The 22345-nt window shown below is 55.5% G+C and overlaps 1 protein-coding gene across 1 annotated transcript in view; it reads left to right on the top strand.

The window, feature by feature from the left end:
• Positions 1-19980, top strand: part of KMT2D (lysine methyltransferase 2D) — a gene marked incomplete at both ends in the record, with an annotated part of 31643 nt that extends 11663 nt beyond the window's left edge. Inside the window, 31 exons of the mRNA XM_084254849.1 lie at positions 167-304; positions 404-488; positions 706-947; positions 1042-1115; positions 1323-1373; positions 1479-3275; positions 3373-3555; positions 3632-3768; positions 3978-5869; positions 7488-7611; positions 7751-7835; positions 7925-7991; positions 8104-8336; positions 8435-9537; positions 9727-9871; positions 10256-11317; positions 11453-11593; positions 11711-11878; positions 12037-12196; positions 12822-12897; positions 13055-13230; positions 13293-13465; positions 14430-14762; positions 14927-16067; positions 16908-17044; positions 17143-17273; positions 17759-17806; positions 18956-19241; positions 19452-19525; positions 19646-19754; positions 19888-19980. Of these exons, the coding sequence (XP_084110975.1) occupies positions 167-304; positions 404-488; positions 706-947; positions 1042-1115; positions 1323-1373; positions 1479-3275; positions 3373-3555; positions 3632-3768; positions 3978-5869; positions 7488-7611; positions 7751-7835; positions 7925-7991; positions 8104-8336; positions 8435-9537; positions 9727-9871; positions 10256-11317; positions 11453-11593; positions 11711-11878; positions 12037-12196; positions 12822-12897; positions 13055-13230; positions 13293-13465; positions 14430-14762; positions 14927-16067; positions 16908-17044; positions 17143-17273; positions 17759-17806; positions 18956-19241; positions 19452-19525; positions 19646-19754; positions 19888-19980 (10664 nt within the window). The remainder of the gene's footprint in view (positions 1-166; positions 305-403; positions 489-705; positions 948-1041; positions 1116-1322; positions 1374-1478; positions 3276-3372; positions 3556-3631; positions 3769-3977; positions 5870-7487; positions 7612-7750; positions 7836-7924; positions 7992-8103; positions 8337-8434; positions 9538-9726; positions 9872-10255; positions 11318-11452; positions 11594-11710; positions 11879-12036; positions 12197-12821; positions 12898-13054; positions 13231-13292; positions 13466-14429; positions 14763-14926; positions 16068-16907; positions 17045-17142; positions 17274-17758; positions 17807-18955; positions 19242-19451; positions 19526-19645; positions 19755-19887) is intronic.
• Between the last annotated feature and the right edge of the window lie 2365 nt (positions 19981-22345).

The following is a 22345-nucleotide window of genomic DNA, read 5'->3' as shown; positions in this document are numbered from 1 at the left end:
CTAAAGGGCCCTCTGTGGAAGAGGAAGTTCCTGTCTGTGGGACTTGTGTACAGTTACTCTGGTGGGGAGTCTGTAGTATCTTCCCTGGTCATGACCATTTATCGACCTTGGTGCCCCTTCAGTTCTCTGGTCTCCCTCAGTAGCATTCTTTATCAATCCACCACAGAACTGCCCAAGATGGAATCCAAGGACCTGCAGCAGCTCTTCAAGGATGTTCTGGGTTCTGAACGAGAGCAGCATCTAGGCTGTGGGACCCCTGGCCTAGATGGCAGCCGTACACCCCTGCAGAGGCCCTTTCTTCAAGGTGATACAGGTGGGAGTGGCTTGAAGACTGGGTGGATAGAGGGAGCCAAGCTTGGTCCCAGGAAAGGCCATTTCCTCCTCTCCTCTGTGTGTCTTATAGGTGGACTCCCTTTGGGCAGTCTCCCCTCTGGCAGCCCAATGGACTCCTACCCGGGCCTCTGCCAGTCCCCATTCCTGGATTCAAGGTTGGTATCCACTCTTAGCCTCCCTGGGGAGTCCCCATGGCCACTTCCCTTTTATTGGGGCCATGCAGAGAGGAGGGAGGGAACCTTGGACTTCTCCCTTGTTCTCCCTTCTTGTGGCCTTCGGTTAGGTCAGGGCAGTGGCCTGGGGTCTCTGCAGTTTGTCTGGGGTGGGACTTGGCATCCCTGCCCCCTGTGACTCTCTGCCCCTGCGCCCCAGGGAGCGCGGGGGCTTCTTTAGCCCGGAACCCGGTGAGCCAGACAGCCCCTGGACAGGCTCTGGAGGCACCACGCCCTCCACTCCCACCACCCCCACCACAGAGGGTGAGGGCGACGGGCTCTCCTATAACCAGAGGAGTCTTCAACGCTGGGAGAAGGATGAAGAGTTGGGCCAGCTCTCCACCATCTCACCTGTGCTCTATGCCAACATTAACTTCCCCAATCTCAAGCAAGATTACCCAGGTACTGGGGGGATGAGGGGAAGGGAGACAATCTGCTAACATGGTGGGTGCAGGGGTCCCCAAGTCTCTTCTGACACAGTCCCTCTGCCCTCCAGACTGGTCTAGCCGTTGCAAACAAATCATGAAACTCTGGAGAAAGGTTCCAGCTGCTGACAAAGCCCCCTACTTGGTGAGATAGAGGGGAGCTGGGTCGTGTGGGAACAAAGGGGGATTGTCCTTGGGAAGTTCACCTCGGTTTTTCCCATTCCCCACTCCTGAAGCAGCCTGGGCCAGAAGGGATCAGCCTCTGGGTAGGGACTGTGAGTGACATTGTGAGGGATGAAGGCTCGGCTTGGGACTGAGCCCTAGCCCTAAGGCTGTGTCCTGTGTTCCTCAGCAAAAGGCCAAAGATAACCGGGCAGCTCACCGCATCAACAAGGTGCAAAAGGTGATTGGGGTCCCACTGTGGTGGGTGGCTTTGTTCAGGGAGGGGGTGGGAGTGCAGGGCCCGCCCGCAGCAGCCTGACTGCTCTGTGCCTGGTCTCCCCCGTAGCAGGCTGAGAGCCAGATCAACAAGCAGACCAAGGTGGGCGACGTGGCCCGTAAGACTGACCGACCAGCCCTCCATCTCCGCATTCCCCCCCAGCCAGGGGCACTGGGCAGTCCGCCCCCTGCTGCCGCCCCCACCATTTTCATTGGCAGCCCCACTACCCCCGCCGGCTTGTCTACCTCTGCGGATGGGTTCCTGAAGCCGCCGGCGGGCACCGTGCCCGGCCCCGACTCGCCCGGTGAGCTCTTCCTCAAGCTCCCACCCCAGGTGCCCGCCCAAGTGCCTTCGCAGGATCCCTTTGGACTGACCCCCGCGTACGCTCTGGAGCCCCGCTTCCCCTCGGCACCCCCCTCCTACCCTCCCTATCCTAGTCCGACCGGGGCCCCCTCGCAGCCCCAAGCGCTGGGCACCTCATCTCGTCCTGGGACTGGCCACCCAGGGGAATTCCACACTACTCCCCCTGGCACCCCCCGACACCAGCCCTCCACGCCTGACCCCTTCCTCAAACCCCGCTGCCCCTCGCTGGACAACCTGGCAGTGCCTGAGAACACAGGGGGAGGGGGAGGCAAGGCTCCTGAGCCCTTGCTCTCGCCCCCGCCTTTCGGGGAGTCTCGCAAGGCCCTAGATGTGAAAAAGGAAGAGCTTGGGGCCTCCTCTCCTAGCTATGGTCCCCCAAACCTGGGCTTTGTTGACTCGCCTTCCTCAGGCCCCCACCTGGGTGGCCTGGAGCTAAAGGCACCTGATGTCTTCAAAGCCCCGATGACCCCTCGGGCATCTCAGGTAGAGCCCCAGAGCCCGGGCTTAGGCCTAAGGCCCCAGGAGCCGCCCCCCGCCCAGGCTTTGGCCCCTTCTCCCCCCAGCCACTCAGATATTTTTCGCCCTGACCCCTATGCCCAGCCCCCACTGACCCCTCGGCCCCAGCCCCCACCCCCTGAGAGCTGCTGTTCACTGCCCCCTCGCTCACTGCCTTCCGACCCTTTCTCCCGAGTGCCTGCCAGCCCCCAGTCCCAGTCGAGCTCCCAGTCCCCGTTGACACCCCGTCCTCTGTCTGCTGAAGCTTTTTGCCCATCCCCTGTTACCCCTCGTTTCCAGTCCCCTGACCCGTACTCCCGCCCACCCTCACGCCCTCAGTCCCGTGACCCATTTGCTCCATTGCATAAGCCACCCCGACCCCAGCCCCCTGAAGTTGCCTTCAAGGCTGGACCGCTAGCCCACACTCCGCTGGGGGCTGGGGGCTTCCCAGCAGCCCTGCCCTCGGGGCCGGCAGGTGAACTCCATGCCAAGGTCCCAAGTGGGCAGCCCCCTAATTTTGCCCGGTCCCCTGGAACAGGTGCATTTGTGGGCACCCCGTCTCCTATGCGTTTCACTTTCCCTCAGGCAGTAGGGGAATCTTCCCTAAAGCCCCCTGTCCCCCAGTCTGGTCTCCCTCCACCCCATGGGATCAACAGCCATTTTGGGCCTGGCCCTACTTTGGGCAAGCCTCAAAGCACAAACTACGCAGTAGCCACAGGGAACTTCCACCCACTGGGCAGCCCCCTGGGACCTAGCAGTGGGTCCACAGGAGAGGGCTATAGGCTGTCCCCACTACGACCCCCATCAGTCCTACCACCTGCACCCGATGGATCCCTCCCCTACCTGTCCCATGGAGCCTCACAGCGGGCAGGCATCACCTCTCCAGTCGATAAGCGAGAAGATTCAGGGACTGGAATGGGCAGTTCTTTGGCGGCACCTGAGCTTCCAGGTACCCAAGACCCAGGCATGTCCAGCCTCAGCCAGACAGAGCTGGAGAAGCAGCGTCAGGTAAGTTAACATCCTAGCATCCTCCCATATATGAGCTGTCCTGCGCCAACGTTGTAAGCAGAAGAGGATGGATTCACCCTCTTTGTTGTCCGCGCAGCGCCAGCGGCTGCGGGAGCTGCTGATTCGACAGCAGATCCAGCGCAACACCCTGCGGCAGGAGAAGGAAACAGCTGCAGCAGCTGTGGGAGCAGTGGGGCCCCCGAGCAACTGGGGCGCTGAACCTGGTAGCCCTGCCTTTGAGCAGCTGAGTCGAGGCCAGACCCCCTTCGCTGGGACCCAGGTGGGTAGAGTGGCAAGGGGTGGTGCTGGGTCTGATACGGAGAGTGGTCCCATTCACCTACTTCTCTCTCTCCCAGGACAAGAGTAACCTTGTGGGACTGCCCCCAAGCAAAGTGGGTGGCCCCATCCTAGGGCCTGGGGCTTTCCCTAGTGATGACCGACTCTCCCGGCCGCCTCCACCAGCCACCCCTTCCTCTTTGGATGTGAATAGTCGGTGAGGCTCTAGGAGGTTCCATGGGGGGTACACCAAAGGCACAGATTGTACTGCTGTTGTGTGCTGCCTCTGATTTTCTGTCACTAATTCTTGTCCAGTGTCATTCAATTTCCCGTTCTCTCCCCACCCTCACCATCATTAACTATCCTGCTCACTGCCCTAAGCCCAGGCTCTAATTTCATCTTACTAACTTCTGCATATTCTTCCAGGCAAATGGTGGGAGGTTCCCAAGCCTTCTATCAGCGAGCACCCTATCCTGGGCCCCTGCCCTTACAGCAGCAGCAGCAGCAACAGCAGCAGCAGCAGCAGCAGCTGTGGCAGCAGCAGCAACAGCAACAGGCAGCAGCAGCAACCTCCATGAGACTTGCCATGCCTGCTCGCTTTCCACCAACTTCTGGGCCTGAACTTGGCCGCCAGGCCCTAGCCTCCCCTTTGGCAGGAATTCCCACTCGCCTGTCTGGCCCTGGTGAGCCAGTGCCTGGTCCGGCTGGTCCTGCCCAGTTCATTGAGTTGAGGCACAATGTACAGAAAGGACTGGGACCTGGAGGGGCTCCGTTTCCTGGTCAGGGGCTCCCTCAGCGGCCCCGTTTTTACCCTGTTAGTGAGGACTCCCACCGACTGGCTCCTGAAGGTCTTCGCGGACTGGTCGTGGCAGGTCTTCCCCCACAGAAGCCCTCAGCCCCGCCAGCCCCTGAGTTGAACAATAGCCTTCATCCACCACCCCACACCAAGGGTCCCACCCTGCCCACTGGCTTGGAGCTGGTCAGCCGGCCCCCCTCAAGCACTGAGCTTGGCCGCCCCCCTCCTCTGGCCCTGGAGGCTGGGAAATTACCTTGTGAGGATCCTGAACTGGACGATGATTTTGACGCCCACAAGGCCTTAGAGGATGATGAGGAGCTTGCTCACCTGGGCCTGGGTGTGGATGTCGCCAAGGGAGATGATGAGCTGGGCACCCTGGAAAACCTGGAGACCAATGACCCTCACCTCGATGACCTCCTCAATGGGGATGAGTTTGACCTGCTGGCCTATACTGACCCTGAGCTGGACACTGGGGATAAGAAAGACATCTTCAATGAGCATCTGAGACTGGTGGAGTCAGCCAATGAAAAGGCTGAGCGGGAGGCCCTGCTGCGGGGTGTGGAGCCAGGACCCTTGGTCCCTGAGGAGCGCCCTCCCCCTGCTGCTGATAACTCTGAGCCCCGGCTGGCATCGGTCCTTCCTGAGGTGAAGCCCAAGGTGGAGGAGAGTGGGCGCCACCCTTCCCCTTGCCAATTCACCATTACCACCCCCAAAATGGAGGCAGCACCAGCCACCACTTCCCTAGGTCTGACACTGAAACCAGGACAGACTGTGATGGGCAGCCGGGACACCCGGATGGGCCCGGGACCCTTTTCTAGCAGTGGGCACACAGCTGAGAAGGGCCCCTTTGGGGCCACAGGAGGACCACCAGCTCACCTGCTGACCCCCAGCCCATTGAGTGGCCCAGGAGGATCCTCCTTACTGGAAAAGTTTGAGCTAGAGAGTGGAACCCTCACCTTGCCCAGTGGACATACAGCACCTGGGGATGAGCTGGACAAGATGGAGAGTTCACTGGTAGCCAGTGAGTTACCCCTGCTTATCGAGGACCTGCTGGAACATGAGAAGAAGGAGCTGCAGAAGAAGCAGCAGCTTTCGGCACAGCTGCAGCCTACCCAGCAGCAGCAGCAGCAACAGCAGCATTCCCTATTGTCCACACCTGGTCCTGCCCAGGTCATGACTTTGCCCCATGAGGGTTCTTCTCCCAGTTTGGTTGGGCCCCAACAGCAACTTGCCCTGGGACTCGGAGGTTCTCGGCAGCCAGGCTTGACACAGCCACTGATGCCCAACCAGCCACCAGCTCATGCCCTCCAGCAGCGCCTGGCCCCATCCATGGCCATGGTGTCCAATCAAGGACACATGCTGAGTGGGCAGCATGGAGGGCAGGCAGGCTTAGTGGCCCAGCAGAGCTCACAGCCAGTGCTGGCACAGAAGCCCATGGGTGCCATGCCACCTTCCATGTGCATGAAACCCCAGCAACTGGCAATGCAGCAGCAACTGGCCAACAGCTTTTTCCCAGACACAGGTAATCTCAGCAGGGAGCACTGGCTTAGTTACTCAGGGGTAGTCACTGCTACCACCAAATTGGCACTGAAGCTACAGACCTAAAATAATCCCTAGTTTCGGGAGATGGGACACAAAGAACCTTGTAACCACTATGCTAGTGGTATAGGCGGAAGCACTGCAGCTTTCAAAAAGGGAGGAACCAGTTCCCGGCATAGCTGGCATTGAGATAGTTGACTGAATGAATGGGCTGAGTGTGTGAAATCTAATTAGCAAAGACCTAGGAGCTGTGGTGAAGCTGACAGTTTAGGACTTGGAGAGAAGCGGTGCAAGAAGCAGACCAGGTAGATGAAGTGACTTGTGGGCCTGTCATCAGCAGGAAAATACTTGGGGACAGTGAAGTAGATAGGCTGGAGGATACTTTGTTGCAGGGGGTAGAGTGAATGGGCATGCCATAATTTTGGAGAAGAAGGAGAGCCATACTGAGTAAGGCCTGGCCTAGCATTTATTACAATAGCGTTTATATATAAATTATAGTATTTATTGAGTGATTACTGTTTGCCAAGCAGTGTGCCTGGTACTTTACATTTATTGTCTAATCATCCCAACAAACTCATTAAATCAGTACTGCTATGATCTTTGATTTTAGAAAAGGAAACTGAGACACGGAGGATAAGGATCTTGTCCAAGAATACACAACTAACAGCTAGTTTGCACCCTGGTCCTCTGATCCTCTTAACTGTTTTACTTCCTCAAAATACCAGGAGAGGGAGTTTGGTTAGTCTGTTTGTTCATTTATTTATCTGTGTATTTATTTATTTGGCAAAGTAACACTTTCTTATATCTATATTAATTTTTTGGTAGCATAGGATTTTTCCCCTCAGGTGTGGTCACCATAGCTCTCCTCCCACCAAGCACCCCTAGTCCTCTCTGCTTTAGAGCATAGTCCATTATGCTCTTCCTCTCCCCCACCCCATTGGTCCCTCCTGCTCCCCTCCCAGAAGCCTCAAATCTTTGTTAATCCTTTCAAAAACAGGGAGTCAGTAAACTTCTGAGAAGTGGAGCAATGTTCAGTGTATACAACTTCAGGAAGATTTACCTTTTTTTTTGCGATTACTTCTCCTTTTGTAACCAGCATCTTGGGCAGGCAGGAAAGTCCGCTGTAGGTGATGCTCAGCCCTGGCATCTCAGGTTGTGTCAGAGTGCCCACATTTTGGGTTCTTGGGAGGTACCAGTTACCCTAAGAACATTACTTCTGAAGAAAGCTTTCTAGGTCATAATGTATACTCATATTTTTGTACGTTTGACCCTCTTGATAGCTCCATGAGGTAGGCAGAGTAGGGGTCATGATCTCTATCAAATAGAGGAGTAAACCGAAACCCAGAAGTGAAATGACATGGATATATTGGCTCAACAAATACTGAATACCTTTCCTGGTACGTGCAAGTGGAAATGGGGCCACATACCCTGTGAATGGTAGAGCTGAGTCACACCCCAAGCTGCCCGGTTCCTAGTCCAGTGGTCTTGCCACTGTGCCATGCCATCATTCTGCCCGCCTGGTGGAAGTCAAGGTATGGGAAGGAACAGCAAATCGAGAATTGATCCGATGCCCACTTGCTCACTTGACTTTCCTTCCCCAGACCTAGACAAATTTGCTGCAGAAGATATCATTGATCCCATTGCCAAGGCCAAGATGGTGGCTTTGAAAGGCATCAAGAAGGTGATGGCTCAGGGCAGTATTGGAGTGGCACCTGGTATGAACAGGTAAGACTTGGGGGCTGGAGGGATGGCCCTTTGTTTTCCCAGTCCCTCCCCTTCTTGTCCCCCTCTCTATTTGTCCTTCTTCTTTGCCATTCACCTTTCCCCACCACCAATATATTCTCTCTGCTTTGGTGGACTGCAGGCAGCAAGTGTCCCTCCTAGCCCAGAGACTCTCAGGAGGCCCTGGTGGTGATCTGCAGAACCATGTGGCAGCTGGGAGTGGCCAGGTAAGGAATGAAGTATCCCATGCAATCGGGCCACCTTCCTTAGGACCTGGTGTGGGACAGTGACCCTCTAACAGTCACTCTTATTGCAGGAACGGAATGCTGGTGACCCCTCCCAGCCTCGTCCCAATCCACCCACTTTTGCCCAGGGGGTGATCAGTGAGTATGGGAAAGGGAAGATTGTGCAGGAAGTGGCTTGAAGCATTTGGAGGAAAAGGGGTCGGGATCACCATTTTGTTGGCCTGATCTGACAGCCCGCTTCCTTTCCCAGATGAGACTGACCAGCGGCAGTACGAAGAGTGGCTGTTCCATACCCAGCAGCTCTTACAGATGCAGCTAAAGGTGCTAGAGGAACAGATTGGTGTGCACCGCAAGTCCCGGAAAGCTCTGTGTGCCAAGCAGCGCACTGCCAAAAAGGCTGGCCGTGAGTTTCCAGAGGCTGATGCTGAAAAGCTCAAGCTGGTTACGGAACAGCAGAGCAAGATCCAGAAACAGCTGGATCAGGTGGGGAAAGTAAACTTGAGCCTAGCAACTAGGAACCTGGGAAGAGGGATGACATGGGTGGGCAGGCTCTGGGTTGACCTCCCTGAACCTCCTATTAGGTCCGGAAGCAGCAGAAGGAGCACACTAATCTCATGGCAGAATATCGGAATAAGCAGCAGCAGCAACAGCAGCAGCAGCAGCAACAGCAACAGCAGCAACAGCAGCAGCAACAGCAGCAGCACTCAGCCGTGCTGGCTCTTAGTCCTTCACAGAGTCCCCGGCTACTCACCAAACTCCCTGGTCAGCTGCTCCCTGGCCATGGGCTACAGCCACCACAAGGACCCCCGGGTGGGCAAGCTGGAGGTCTTCGCCTGCCTCCAGGGGGCATGGCATTACCTGGACAGCCTGGTGGCCCCTTCCTCAACACAACCCTGGCCCAACAGCAGCAACAGCAACATTCTGGTGGGGCTGGAGCCCTCGCCGGCCCCTCAGGGGGCTTTTTTCCTGGCAATCTTGCTCTTCGAGGCCTAGGACCTGATTCGAGGCTTTTACAGGAAAGGCAGCTGCAGCTGCAACAGCAGCGGATGCAACTGGCCCAGAAACTGCAGCAGCAGCAGCAGCAACAGCAGCAGCAGCACCTCCTAGGACAGGTGGCAATCCAGCAGCAGCAGCAGCAGCAGCAGCAGCAGCAGAGTTTGGGAATACAGGCAAACCAGGCTCTGGGTCCTAAGTCCCAGGGGCTTCTGCCTCCCAGCAGCCATCAGGGCCTTTTAGTTCAGCAGCTATCTCCACAACCACCCCAGGCATCCCAGGGCATGCTGGGCCCCGCTCAGGTGGCAGTGTTGCAGCAGCAGCAGCAGCAGCAACAACAACAACACCCTGGAGCTTTGGGCCCCCAGGGCCCTCACAGACAGGTGCTTCTGACCCAGCCCCGGGTGCTGAGTTCCCCCCAGGTGGCACCGCAGGGTCAAGGCCTTATGGGACACCGACTGGTCACAGCCCAGCAGCAGCAGCAGCAGCAGCAGCAACAGCAGCACCAACAACAGGGATCTGTGGCAGGACTTTCTCATCTTCAGCAGGGTCTGATGCCACACAGTGGGCAGCCCAAACTGGGCACTCAACCCATTGGCTCCTTACAACAGCAACAGCTTCAACAGCAGCAGCAACAGCAGCAACAACAGCAACAATTACAGCAGCAACAATTACAGCAGCAACAGCAACAGTTTCAACAGCAACAGCAGCTTCAACAACAGCAGCTGCAGCAGCAGCAGCAGCAGCAACTGCAGCAGCAGCAGCAACTGCAGCAACAGCAACAACTTCAGCAGCAGCAACAGCAGTTTCAGCAGCAGCAGCAGCAGCAGCAGCAGCAGCAGCAACAACAGCAACAGCAGCAGCAGATGGGTCTCTTGAGCCAGAGTCGAACTTTACTGTCTCCTCAGCAACCGCAGCAGCAGGTAACGCTTGGCCCCAGCATGCCAGCCAAGCCTCTCCAACACTTTTCTAGCCCTGGAACCTTGGGTCCAACCCTTCTCCTAACTGGCAAGGAACAAAGCATTGTAGAGACAACTCTTCCTCCAGAGGTCACTGAGGGGCCCTCCACTCATCAGGGAGGGCCCTTAGCAATGGGGACTATGACTGAGCCAGTGGCTGCTGAATCAGGAGAGGTAAAGCCCTCACTCTCTTCGGACTCTCAACTCCTGCTTATCCAACCCCCGGCCCAGCCTCAGCCCAACCCTGTGCAGCTGCAACCACCCCTGAGGCTCCCAGGACAGCAGCCTCAAGTTAACCTAATCCACACAGCAGGTATGGGAAATCATGGGCAGCCAGGCAGTGGATCATCTTCTGAGGTCTCATCTGTGCCTCACCTGCTCACCCAGTCCTCTGTTTCCTTGGGGGAGCAGCCTGCGTCCATGACTCAGAACCTTCTGGGCTCACAACAGACCCTTGGACTAGAACGGCCCATGCAAAATAACGTAGGGCCACAGCCTGCCAAACCAGGACCTGTTCCGTCGTCTGGGCAGGGCTTGCCTGGGCCTGCAGTCATGCCCACAGTGGGTCAGCTTCGAGCACAACTCCAAGGAGTCCTGGCCAAAAATCCGCAGCTACGGCACTTGAGCCCTCAGCAGCAGCAGCAGCTACAGGCACTCCTCATGCAGCGGCAGCTACAGCAGAGTCAGGCAGTACGCCAGACTCCACCCTACCAGGAGCCTGGGACCCAGCCCTCTCCCCTCCAGGGGCTCCTCGGCCGCCAGCCCCAACTTGGGGCCTTCCCTGGATCCCAGACAGGCCCCCTCCAAGAGCTAGGGGCAGGGCTTCGACCTCAGGGCCCACCCCGGCTCCCCGCCCCACAAGGAGCCTTATCCACAGGACCAGTCCTTGGCCCTGTCCATCCCACACCTCCACCATCCAGCCCCCAAGAGCCAAAGAAATCCTCACAATTATCTTCCCCCAGCTCCCAGCTTCCCTCTGAAGCCCAGCTCACCCCTACCCAGCCAGGAACCCCCAAACCCCAGGGGCCACCCTTGGAGCTGCCTCCTGGAAGGGTCTCACCTGCTGCCGTCCAGCTTGCAGATACCTTCTTTGGCAAGGGAGTAGGACCTTGGGACCCCCCAGACAACCTAGTGGAAGCCCAGAAGCCGGAGCAGAGCAGCCTGGTGCCTGGGCATCTGGAGCAGATGAATGGACAGGTGGTGCCTGAGTCACCCCATCTCAGCATCAAACAAGAGCCTCGGGAAGAATCATGTGCCCTGGGAACCCAGACTATGAAGAGGGAGGCGAATGGGGAGCCAGTAGGGGTGCCAGGTACCAGCAACCACCTCCTGCTGGCAGGCCCCCGCTCAGAGGCCGGGCATCTGCTCTTGCAGAAGCTTCTACGGGCAAAGAATGTGCAACTCAGCACTGGGCGGGGGCCTGAGGGGCTGCGAACTGAGATCAACGGGCACATTGACAGCAAGCTGGCTGGGCTGGAACAGAAACTACAGGGTACCCCCAGCAATAAGGAGGTGAGTATTCTAGATTGAGTGGAGCAGATAGAGGGGCCTGGAGCCCATGGACAGAGTGAGCACTTCTGGGTCAAACAGAAGAGGCAAGGGCTCTGAGGACAACCACAGCCTTCACTGTGGGTTTCTCTGGTTTAGGATATAGCAGCAAGGAAGCCTTTAACACCGAAGCCAAAGAGGGTACAGAAGGCAAGCGACAGGTTGGTGAGCTCTCGAAAGAAGCTGCGGAAGGAGGACGGGGTCAGGGCCAGCGAGGCCTTGCTGAAACAACTGAAACAGGTGAGCCCCCCAGGAGCTATTCCCCTGGTCCCATCCCAGGATAGGGAGGCACCCTGGCCCCCACTGTGCGGTGGCACATGCTGCACTTTGTCAACCTTGTCATCTTGCCCCTTTTAGGAGCTGTCCTTGCTGCCCCTGACGGAGCCTACCATCACCGCCAATTTTAGCCTCTTTGCTCCCTTTGGCAGTGGCAGCCCAATCAATGGGCAGTGCCAGCTGAGGGGGGCCTTTGGAAGCGGCGCGCTGCCCACTGGCCCTGACTACTATTCCCAACTGCTTACCAAGGTCAGGAAAATGGCAATACTTTGAGGGGATGATAAAGTTCTTGGGAAGGTGGGGGTGGGAATAGGAGATTTGAGGGAATTGCTGATGTACTGTGGGGCCTGGAAATTATGTCAGTCTCCCTATGCCATCTTGCACACAACACCCCACCCCACCCCCAGAATAACCTGAGTAACCCGCCGACACCACCCTCGTCGCTGCCCCCCACCCCACCCCCATCGGTGCAGCAGAAGATGGTCAATGGTGTCACTCCATCTGAAGAGCTGGGGGAGCAGCCCAAGGGCGCCGCCTCTGCCCAGGAGACCGAAGGGACACTGAGAGGTATGTGAAGAGCAGAGTGACCCTCTCCAACCCTAGGATTTGGGGGTGGGGGTCAAAGCCAGTTGGTGTGCCTTGGCACAGTTTCAGAGAAGAGTAGGTGGCATGTTGCCCCTTGTGTATGCATGATAGGATGCCTGAGATAAGAAGCCCCTCTTTTGACCCACTTATTGGCGATAAGGATGGACTTCTGGTATCTAGAGCAAGGGCAATGATGAGGTGGGGGCAGGGCGAGTATAAATTAAGTTTTGCTTATAAGGAGCACCCAGCTTTAGTGGTTATGGAATTACAGTCAGATGAGGATTTGAATGCTGGCTCCTGCGTTGGTTTAGCTGTGTTACTGTGGCCAAGCAGTGGATTGACTGGTGTGAACCTCAACTTCCCCACTGTAAAAATAGGTATTTTAATATTCAACCTAATAAATAACAAGTGTACCTAGAGTCTGGGGCTGGCACATTAGGAAAGCTCAATAAATGAAACCTATTTGCCCCAAACTGGCAGGGCAGTAGCAGGTGGTAAGTTGTCCTCGTGCCTGTTCTAGATTTTGGAGGCCTGAAATGTGAGGGGACAGCACTGCCAGGTCTGTCTACCCTCAACCCAACTTTTCTTCTCCTTACCTATCCCTCAGATGCTTCAGAGGTGAAGAGTCTAGACCTGCTGGCCGCCTTGCCTACGCCCCCTCACAATCAGACTGAGGATGTCAGGTGAGGACGGGAGGTGAAGAACCGGGGTGGGGGATAAGCGCTTGCGTTTTTCCTTTGACCAATGACAGATTTCAAGTAAGGCTACAATATTGACTAATCTAGATTTGGGAAGGGCTGTCTACAGGCTGTTAAACAAATGTCTGTTTTTTTCCCTCAGGATGGAGAGTGACGAGGACAGCGATTCTCCTGACAGCATTGTGCCAGCTTCGTCCCCTGAGAGCGTCCTGGGAGAAGAGGCCCCTCGTTTCCCTCAGCTGGGCTCAGGCCGGTGGGAGCAGGAAGATCGGGCGCTTTCCCCTGTCATCCCCATCATTCCCCGGGCCAGCATTCCAGGTAGGGGCTGCTCTGAGCCTGAGCCAGGCCCGGCTGGGCCGAGTTGTCAGGGGCTGGGGAAGAGAGGCCACGGGAACTTACTGGAGCCCCTCTTTTTTGTTCAGTTTTCCCAGATACCAAACCTTGTGGGGCCTTGGACTTGGAGGCCCCTGGAAAGCTGCCTGCTGCCACATGGGAAAAGGGCAAAGGAAGTGAGGTGTCAGTCATGCTGACAGTCTCCGCTGCTGCAGCCAAGGTGTGTCCGGGGGGTGCCGTGGAGGCAAGGGAATGCTGGTCAGAGCGTATCTGGATTATTGACCATTCAAAACTATGCAGTGAGGACCTACTGTGTGTGAAAGCCTGGGCTGGGGACTCGGGGGTTAGGGTAAATGAAGCATGGCCCTTCCCCTCCAGGGCCTCATAGGCCAGTGGTAAAGCACAAGTCAGCGAGTAAGGAAAGTGTAGCATATGACAAATACTGTAAGACAGCATGTCCCCAGGCACATTAGGTGGCACTCTGTTTTTCAAACATTAGCAGGGTTTTGTGGAACTAGGAAATCCCAGTTAAAACAACCTAAAGGTTTCTTTACCATGGGACCCCTCAGGTTCTTTAATTTGCTAACGTGTATGTAAATCTTTTAGTGGGTGTAATGTACACCATTTCCTAAACTCAGTTGACATGGGTCCCTTTTTGTGGCACTCCTATCAGTGCCCACAGCAGTTTGGAAAAGCCGCTATAAAGGAAGTCTGTGGGAAGAGCTGGCTGGCACAGGGGCAGGCCTGACTGGCCTTTTGGCTATCCTTGTTTCCACTAAGCTGGTGGCAGTGCCCACTCCACACACTTCTTTTTTTTTTTTTTTTTTTTTAATTTTTATTTATTTATTTATTTTTTATAGAGGCATGTTTTATTTATTTATTTGTTTGTTTCTTTGTTTATACATGCACTGGGTACAGTCAGAAGCGCGGGAGGGTGAGAGAATTCACCAGAGCCAGAGCGGGGAGCAGAGCAGGCAGAAGGACCGAAGTACACTGCTGAGGGGAGCAGCGGGCGGCAGGAGAGGTCTGCGCGCCATGTGGGACCCTCCTCCGGTGGCCGGGGAGCAGCCGGGGATCCAACCGGCGCCGCAGAGGTCGCCGGCAGCTTCGCAACCCAGCGCTCAACCGCTGCACCACCACACACTTCTGACACAGCTCTCCCATCTCCTTCCCTGCCCTGGCAGAACCTGAATGGTGTGATGGTGGCAGTGGCAGAACTGCTTAGCATGAAGATCCCCAATTCCTACGAGGTGCTGTTCCCAGAAGGCCCTGCCCGAGCAGGCATTGAGCATAAGAAGGGGGACGCTGAGGGCCTTGGTGAGTGTGGCAAGAAAACAACTTGGGATCTGAGGGCAGTGATTCTGGTGGGAGGCTCTGACCCCTTCCTTCCCGCAGGTGGGAAAGAAAAGGGTCTGGGAGGCAAGAGCCCCGAAGCTGATTGGCTGAAGCAGTTTGATGCAGTGTTGCCTGGCTATACGCTCAAGAGCCAGCTAGACATCTTGAGCCTCCTGAAACAGGTGGGTCGGGGGGAGAACAGGGGGTGGATATTAGGAAAGAGGTGCTGGCTAGGGCAAAGAATGCAGAGGGCTTTGGGGAGAGTGTATCTGGGTGGGAGGAGAGGGAAGGGGCTGGTTAAGTGAAGAGCTGGCACTAATGATACAGGGCACGTGCCCTCCCATAGGAGAGCCCCGCCCCAGAGCCACCCACCCAACACAGCTACACCTACAACGTCTCCAATCTGGATGTGCGACAGCTCTCCGCCCCACCACCTGAGGAACCCTCCCCACCCCCATCCCCCTTGGCACCCTCTCCTGCCAGCCCCCCTGCTGAACCCCTGGTTGAACTCCCAACTGAACCCTCAACTGAGCCACCAGTCCCCTCGCCTCTGCCACTGGCCTCATCCCCTGAGTCAGCCCGGCCCAAGCCCCGAGCGCGGCCTCCCGAAGAAAGTGAAGATGCCCGCCCCCCTCGTCTCAAGAAGTGGAAGGGAGTCCGCTGGAAGCGGCTGAGGCTGCTGCTGACCATCCAGAAGGGCAGTGGGCGGCAGGAGGATGAGCGGGAAGTGGCAGAGTTTATGGAACAGCTTGGCACAGCCCTGCGACCTGATAAGGTGCCTCGAGACATGCGGCGTTGCTGCTTCTGTCACGAGGAGGGTGACGGGGCTACCGATGGGCCTGCCCGCCTGCTGAACCTGGACCTGGACCTGTGGGTGCACCTCAACTGTGCCCTGTGGTCCACGGAGGTGTATGAGACCCAGGGCGGGGCGCTCATGAACGTGGAGGTCGCCTTGCACCGAGGCCTGCTAACCAAGTGTTCCCTGTGCCAGCGCACTGGTGCCACCAGCAGCTGCAATCGCATGCGTTGCCCCAACGTCTACCACTTTGCCTGCGCCATTCGTGCGAAATGTATGTTTTTCAAGGACAAGACCATGCTCTGTCCCATGCATAAGATCAAGGGCACCTGTGAGCAGGAGCTGAGCTCTTTCGCCGTCTTCCGACGGGTCTACATTGAGAGGGATGAGGTGAAACAAATTGCCAGCATCATCCAGCGGGGCGAGCGGGTGCACATGTTCCGTGTGGGAGGCCTTGTGTTCCATGCCATCGGACAGCTGCTGCCCCACCAGATGGCTGACTTCCACAGTGCCACTGCCCTGTATCCTGTGGGTTATGAGGCCACGCGCATCTACTGGAGCCTCCGCACCAACAACCGCCGCTGCTGCTACCGCTGCTCTATTGGCGAGAACAACGGGCGGCCAGAGTTTGTTATCAAAGTCATCGAGCAGGGTCTGGAGGACCTGGTCTTCACCGACGCCTCTCCCCAGGGTGAGCACTGGGCCCTTGAAATAGTAATATGGAATTGGGCAAGTTTCTCCTGGAATCACCTTTACAGTGTTGAGAAGAGATCTCTGCAGGGTGCTTGTGAGTGACCATCCTTCCCCCACCTCGGGCAGTCGGAGGTCTCTTGAAGATCCCCTGAGAAAGTCTTTTAGCCTCACTTAGTCACCTTAAGTTCCCTTGTAATTGAAGATATTTTTGCTGTCTAATTTCACATGTTCTAGCTCTTTCCTATATTCAGTGGAACGAAAGGCGTTCTGAGACCCTGTCACCTGGCTCACCCAATCTGATCCTGACCTCGAGTTCCTTGTGGTTGCTTTTCCCTGGAAGAAATTCTTTTGTCCTTTGTCTTAGCGTTAACGATAAAAATAACAACAAGAGCAGTTTCCTTTTAGCGAGCATACCACAAACTAAACTAAGTGATTTTTATAGATTATTTTGTTTGTGCAACCCTTTGAGGTAAGTACTGTTATCCTGCCCAGTGTATACATACACTGAAATTTAGAGAGACGTCAGCATTTGGCTTAAGGTCCCATGGTCAGTACTAGAACCTGAACCCAAGTCTTCCCAACTCCAAAGCATAGCTGGACTGGGTCTCCTGGGGCCTGGGTTCACGATTCTGTGATGCTGCTCCAGGGTTGGAAGTCTCTTGGCTTGTTGAGGGAGAGTGGGCCTGGGGTTCCCTCATGGGGGTCCCGAAGAACACACACCTAATGACAGGGAGCTGTGCAGGCTACAGAAAACAGCTGTTGCTCTGGATCAAGATCAGGAGCTAGAGGTCAGTGAGCAGAGTTGCCTCTGAGAGCTGCTGTCTCCTTTACCTTTCAGCTGTGTGGAATCGCATCATTGAGCCGGTGGCCGCCATGAGAAAAGAGGCCGACATGCTGCGGCTCTTCCCAGAGTATCTGAAAGGCGAGGAACTCTTCGGGCTGACGGTGCACGCTGTGCTCCGCATCGCTGAATCAGTAAGTGAGGGGCAGGGACTCAGGGGCCAGGTGGACACGGGGAACTGAGGTCCTGTCCCAGAAGCGCTCATGCTAAGGCGAGCACAATCTGCCCACAGCTGCCTGGAGTAGAGAGCTGTCAAAACTACTTATTCCGCTATGGACGCCACCCTCTGATGGAGCTGCCCCTCATGATCAACCCCACTGGTTGTGCCCGATCAGAGCCTAAAATCCTCACACACTACAAACGGTGAGCTTGTGGGTTTGGGGCCAAGGGATATGGGAGTGGGGGTTGGTAGGGGTGCTCTGACCAATTACAGGAGTTTAGGGTTACATATCAAGCTTTTCCTTGGAGAGACGGGGGCTTCACTCTAGGCCCTCTGGATAGAGGGTGCACAGGTATTGCTAGGGTGTCCCCTAACCTGCCCAGGTGTACAGGGTTCACTTGGGCTTTAGGACAGACTTCTTTTGGGGACCTTGGGAATGGTTGCTGGGTGGTTCTGGGTAGACACTGGTAAAACTTTATGGAATATATAAGGAATCCAGTGACTCCTGCTCTTGTTTTGCTTCTAGGGGGTGGGTGCCTATGAGTCTCCCAAACCTCAGACACCCCATGAGTGCCCAGGGTCACCTTCCCTTCCCCAGGCTGAGTTGGTGTCAAAAATAAATAGAAATATAATAGAAAAATATTAAAACCTTACATTTGTATAGCACTTTATACTTTTTTTTTCAAAGCGTTTTCACATCCATTATCTCATTTGATCCTCACAACAACCTTATGAGGTAGGTAGGGCAGGTGGTATGACCCCCATTTTACAGCTGAGAAAACAGACCCAGAAAAGTTAAGTGACTAGACCAAGGTCACACAGCTGGGACTAGAACCTTACCTCTTGACTTGTGGGTCACTGTTCTTTCTGTGTTCTGCAGTGGCATGACCTTGGCCCTTGGGCAGAGGGAGGCAGAGTCCACGGTAGCAGGGCTTTCTTGAAGGCCTTCGGTTGCTCCTCCAGCTGCTGTAGAGTGTCACACTCTACCCCAGTTCTCCCTAGTCCTCGATACTCTACAGCAGTGGTTTTCAAACTGCTTTTTGGTGTGTTCCAAAAAGCCCTGGAACACATATGAGTGGGCAGAACTTGGCACTTCCTATGCATAACTCCCCCTTCCCCAAATTGGATTCATCTAGAAGAGCTCCATTCTCATCTAGTTTATGTATTGGAGTTCCAATAACATTTTGTTATTAAAAAGATTTCTGCTAAATAAAAAAGAAAGGAACAAAAATGTTTGAAAACCACTGTTCTGGGATGGGCAAGAATTTGGCTGATGCCCTAGGGTGGTGAAAAGGCATCTTGCCAGGCAGCAGTTATTCCCCTGCACTGAGCCATCTGCACAGAGCCCAATGTTATGTCCAAAAAGGGACGGTCTGAAGAAGGGAAAGGATCCCACCTTTTGGCTGTGAATTCAGAGCCAGTTTTAATTCAAATCTAGCCCGATGTGCTAAACACAGTCTCTGTTCTCAGGGCTACTAGTTTGTACCAGAGGGTAGGTCTCTGACATTTGAGCAAACCATGAGTTTAAATTCCAGGCCTGGGCTGCTTGGGGAAGACCTCCCAGAGGAGCAAGGCCTCGAGTATGGTTTGGCAGGAGGGTGGTGTGGTAGGAGGCGGGGAGATGGGAGAGCAGGCTCAGTGTAGGGGAATTGGTGCCCCCCCCCCTCCACTCCTTACCCCCTACCCTGGGCTCTCTGTGCTACCCAGCTGTCGGAAGGGTCCCAGTAGCTAGTTGCTGCCTCACCAAAACCAAGACCTACATGCCCCCCCGATCCATTCCCCAGGCACCACACACCCCTGACTGGCGTGTTGCACCTCCCAGGGTGGGTGGCTTGTGCTTGGTCTGAAGGAGAACTATCTTGTCATGGACTGTGTCACCTCCCAGGCCCCACACCCTGAACAGCACCAGCATGTCCAAGGCATATCAGAGCACCTTCACAGGCGAGACCAACACCCCGTACAGCAAGCAGTTTGTGCACTCAAAGTCATCTCAGTACCGGCGGCTTCGCACCGAGTGGAAGAACAATGTGTATCTGGCTCGTTCCCGTATCCAGGGCCTGGGGCTCTATGCAGCCAAGGACCTAGAAAAGCACACAATGGTCATCGAGTACATTGGCACCATCATTCGAAATGAGGTGGCCAACCGGCGGGAGAAAATTTATGAGGAGCAGGTATGGGCTGGCAGAGAGACCGTGGGGGTGTGTGGTCCACGCGCTCAGTCTAAGAGCCGGGGCAGGATCGGGGGCCACAGGAGCAGGTGAGGGGGGGAGGGAGGGAGGGAGGGAGGTGAAAGGAAGAGTGACAAGTGAAGACAAGCCCGCTCCCAGAGTCCCCACCACTGCCGCTCTCTGATTCTCTTGCTCCGTCCGCACCCTTTCTAGAATCGAGGCATCTACATGTTCCGAATAAACAACGAACATGTGATTGATGCTACGTTGACTGGAGGCCCTGCCAGGTGAGAGTGGGATGGGGACAGAGGGATTTAGGGGTCCTTGAGGGTGGCACTTTTGGCCAACAGAGCGCCAGAATCCTCCCAAGTCAGTTCTCTGGCATCCCTGCCTGTCCCCCTGCCTAGGTACATTAACCATTCCTGTGCCCCGAACTGCGTGGCGGAAGTTGTGACATTTGACAAGGAGGATAAAATCATCATCATCTCCAGCCGGCGAATCCCCAAAGGAGAGGAGGTGAGAGGAAGCATCCTGAGTGACGGAGTAACTCCCTCTGTGCTACCATTTACCAGGAGCTCAGTTCTAAGTCCTCTGCCCTCCTCACTCTCTCTAGGGGGCTGGCATTGATTCTGCCCTCTTCTCTTTTCAGCTGACCTACGACTATCAGTTTGACTTTGAAGACGATCAGCACAAGATCCCCTGCCACTGTGGAGCCTGGAATTGTCGGAAATGGATGAACTAAGGAGCATTTGAGGCTACCAGGCAGGGGAATCCCCCTACCCCAACCTCTTCCCTGAAAGGGATGAGGGGAAGAGAGGTAGCAGCCAGAGCCAGGACCCAGGGTTGGGGCTGCCGGCTGACCGGAGCCCCTGGAGCAGGAGGCTGGGGCGGAGGGTCCTAGGCCAAGCCCACCCTGGGCACCAGGGACAACCCTCTTCCCCGCTACCGGCCCCTAGGCTGGCATCTCTGCCCCCAGCTCCGGGAGGGGCCAGACAGAAGCAGCCATTGGGCATCTCAGGTTTGAGGGGGATATGGGCCGGGAACTACCCAGAAGCATCTGGGAGGCAGCAGGGAGAGGGGAGGAAGATGTGTGGCCGGGCCTCACAGCCCTGCTGCTCCCACCGACCTCTCCGGCCCAACTCAAGGCTGCAAAGAGACTTGACTAAGCTTGACAATCCCAAAGGCCGGGACCCACACCCGGCCCTGCCTGCCGGGTCCTGCCCCCACCCTCACCCCCATCCCCTTACCTTTCGATCCGTCTTTGTCTCCCTCTTCTCCCCTGTGTTCTGTCTCTCTATGGGTTGTGTTTCCTTGTTTTCCACTCTGACAAATGCAACATGAACGGGAAAGAGGCACCAGCTGCCCAGGAGGGCAAGCTCGGCAAGCCAGGCAAGGAGACCCCACACCCACACCTACCTCATTTAAATGTTGGATTTTTTGCTGTTTTGAAATGTGAGACCCTCTCTGAACCCCCTACTGCCCCAACCCTCTCCCCCACCTCACTGCCCTCTTCTGAGTGGGTGGAAGGGGGGGTAGGAGGAGGAAGAAAAAACAACAACAAAAAATCCATCTTTGTTTTTAATTATGGGCATGGGATAGTGGTTGAGGCTAATGGTGGTGAAGATTGGGGATGACTGGCCCTTCGTTGCTCTCGGACTTCCTTCTCCATCTGGACATGGGGGCAGGAGGAGTGTGCTAAACCTAGGACCAGGATATCTCTTTCCTGTTTCCCAACCCCATCATGAGCCCATTTGCCCTCCAACCCTTAGGTGGGGTAGGTGGGTGGTAGGGTGAGGGCTATCCCTGAGTGGCATGCCCATACCCAATGAGGCAGGGTGTGTGGCCCGGAGCTCCCACTTTCCCTCAGTCACCAAACTGCTGCTGGTCTGGTGGGAAGGGGTGGTGATGTGGGGGTGGGGAGCTTAGTGTCAGCACGGGGAGGGTGGGGGGTATTTATCTATTTATACATGGGATTGTACATAGTCTTGTGGGGCATGGGGGAGCCGGCTGGAGGTGAGAACCCTCTCCTCTCCCCCCACCCCCGGGGAGAGCAAATGTAAAACTACTAATTTTTGTGCTTTATATATTCTATATAAATATATCTATTTTCTTTTTACAAAACCAGTTTATAAATGGTAGGGGGGCATGGGGCGGACACATGGAGCTCCCCTTGTGGGGGGGCCCCCTCCATTACCCAACCTACCGCCCTTTCCTCACCCCCTCCTCCCCACCCCTTGGCTGTGACTGCTGTATGGTGGGGGTCTTGAGGCTGGGCAATTCCCACCCCCTGTTGTATAGTTGGACTATGTTATAACGCACAAAAGTGAGCTGGCCCCGCGGGAGCCAGAGGGTGATGGGTTCCTTGCCTCCCTTTCCTTCCCCTTTCTGCCCAAGCTTGTGCTGCAGTTGAACCTCTTCCTGGGGGTAGGGGTAGGTCAGGGGGTGGGTGAGGCCCCAGACCCCTTTCTGATAGGGAGCCATGGGGGTGAAGATGAAGCTTATATGCAGTTCTTTCCTAGGGGCTGTGGGCAAAGGGCATTTTGTAATTAATATTTTCAAGAATCAAATGTCTGGAGTGTAGTGGTGGGCTTGGTGATGGTGGATGGGCAGGCCTGCTGGAGGGGGAGCATGGTTGCTGTTGTGATTTTAGGTTTGTTTTGTTTTGTTTTTGAATTTGGGGGGTTGCGGATTGATGGGGATAGGGAGTTTTTTTTTTTTTTTTTTTAAGCTGCTTCCTCAACTGTTTCAAGCTGCAGATGTTTAAGAGAACATCTCCCACCCCCACAGAAACCACTGTAATAAAATTTTACAGTGGGGTAACTGGGCTGCTGCCCCCGAACCATTGGACGTTCCTTTTCCAAGAGCAAAAGGCCTAGGCTACAGGGAGGGGGAGATTGGCTCCCGTGAGTCAGGCTCTGGTTGGGGCTTGGGCCTTGGGCCTGGGAAAGGGGATGGGGCAGACTTTGTAAGCATATGCTAGGTATCCGGTAGTCCTGTAGAAGTTAGAGAAGAAACCTTATACTGTTTTTAATTTTTATATAAACTAACTCAGACCCAAGCTACAAGGTTGGAATTTTGGTTGTTGGTTTTTTTTTTTTTTTTTTTTA

Source organism: Talpa europaea, assembly GCF_964194135.1.
Source record: "Talpa europaea genome assembly, chromosome: 15".
Classification (NCBI taxonomy): Eukaryota; Metazoa; Chordata; class Mammalia; order Eulipotyphla; family Talpidae; genus Talpa; species Talpa europaea.
Note: the sequence above shows the minus strand (reverse complement) of the source record. Positions and strands in the feature narration are given on the sequence as shown.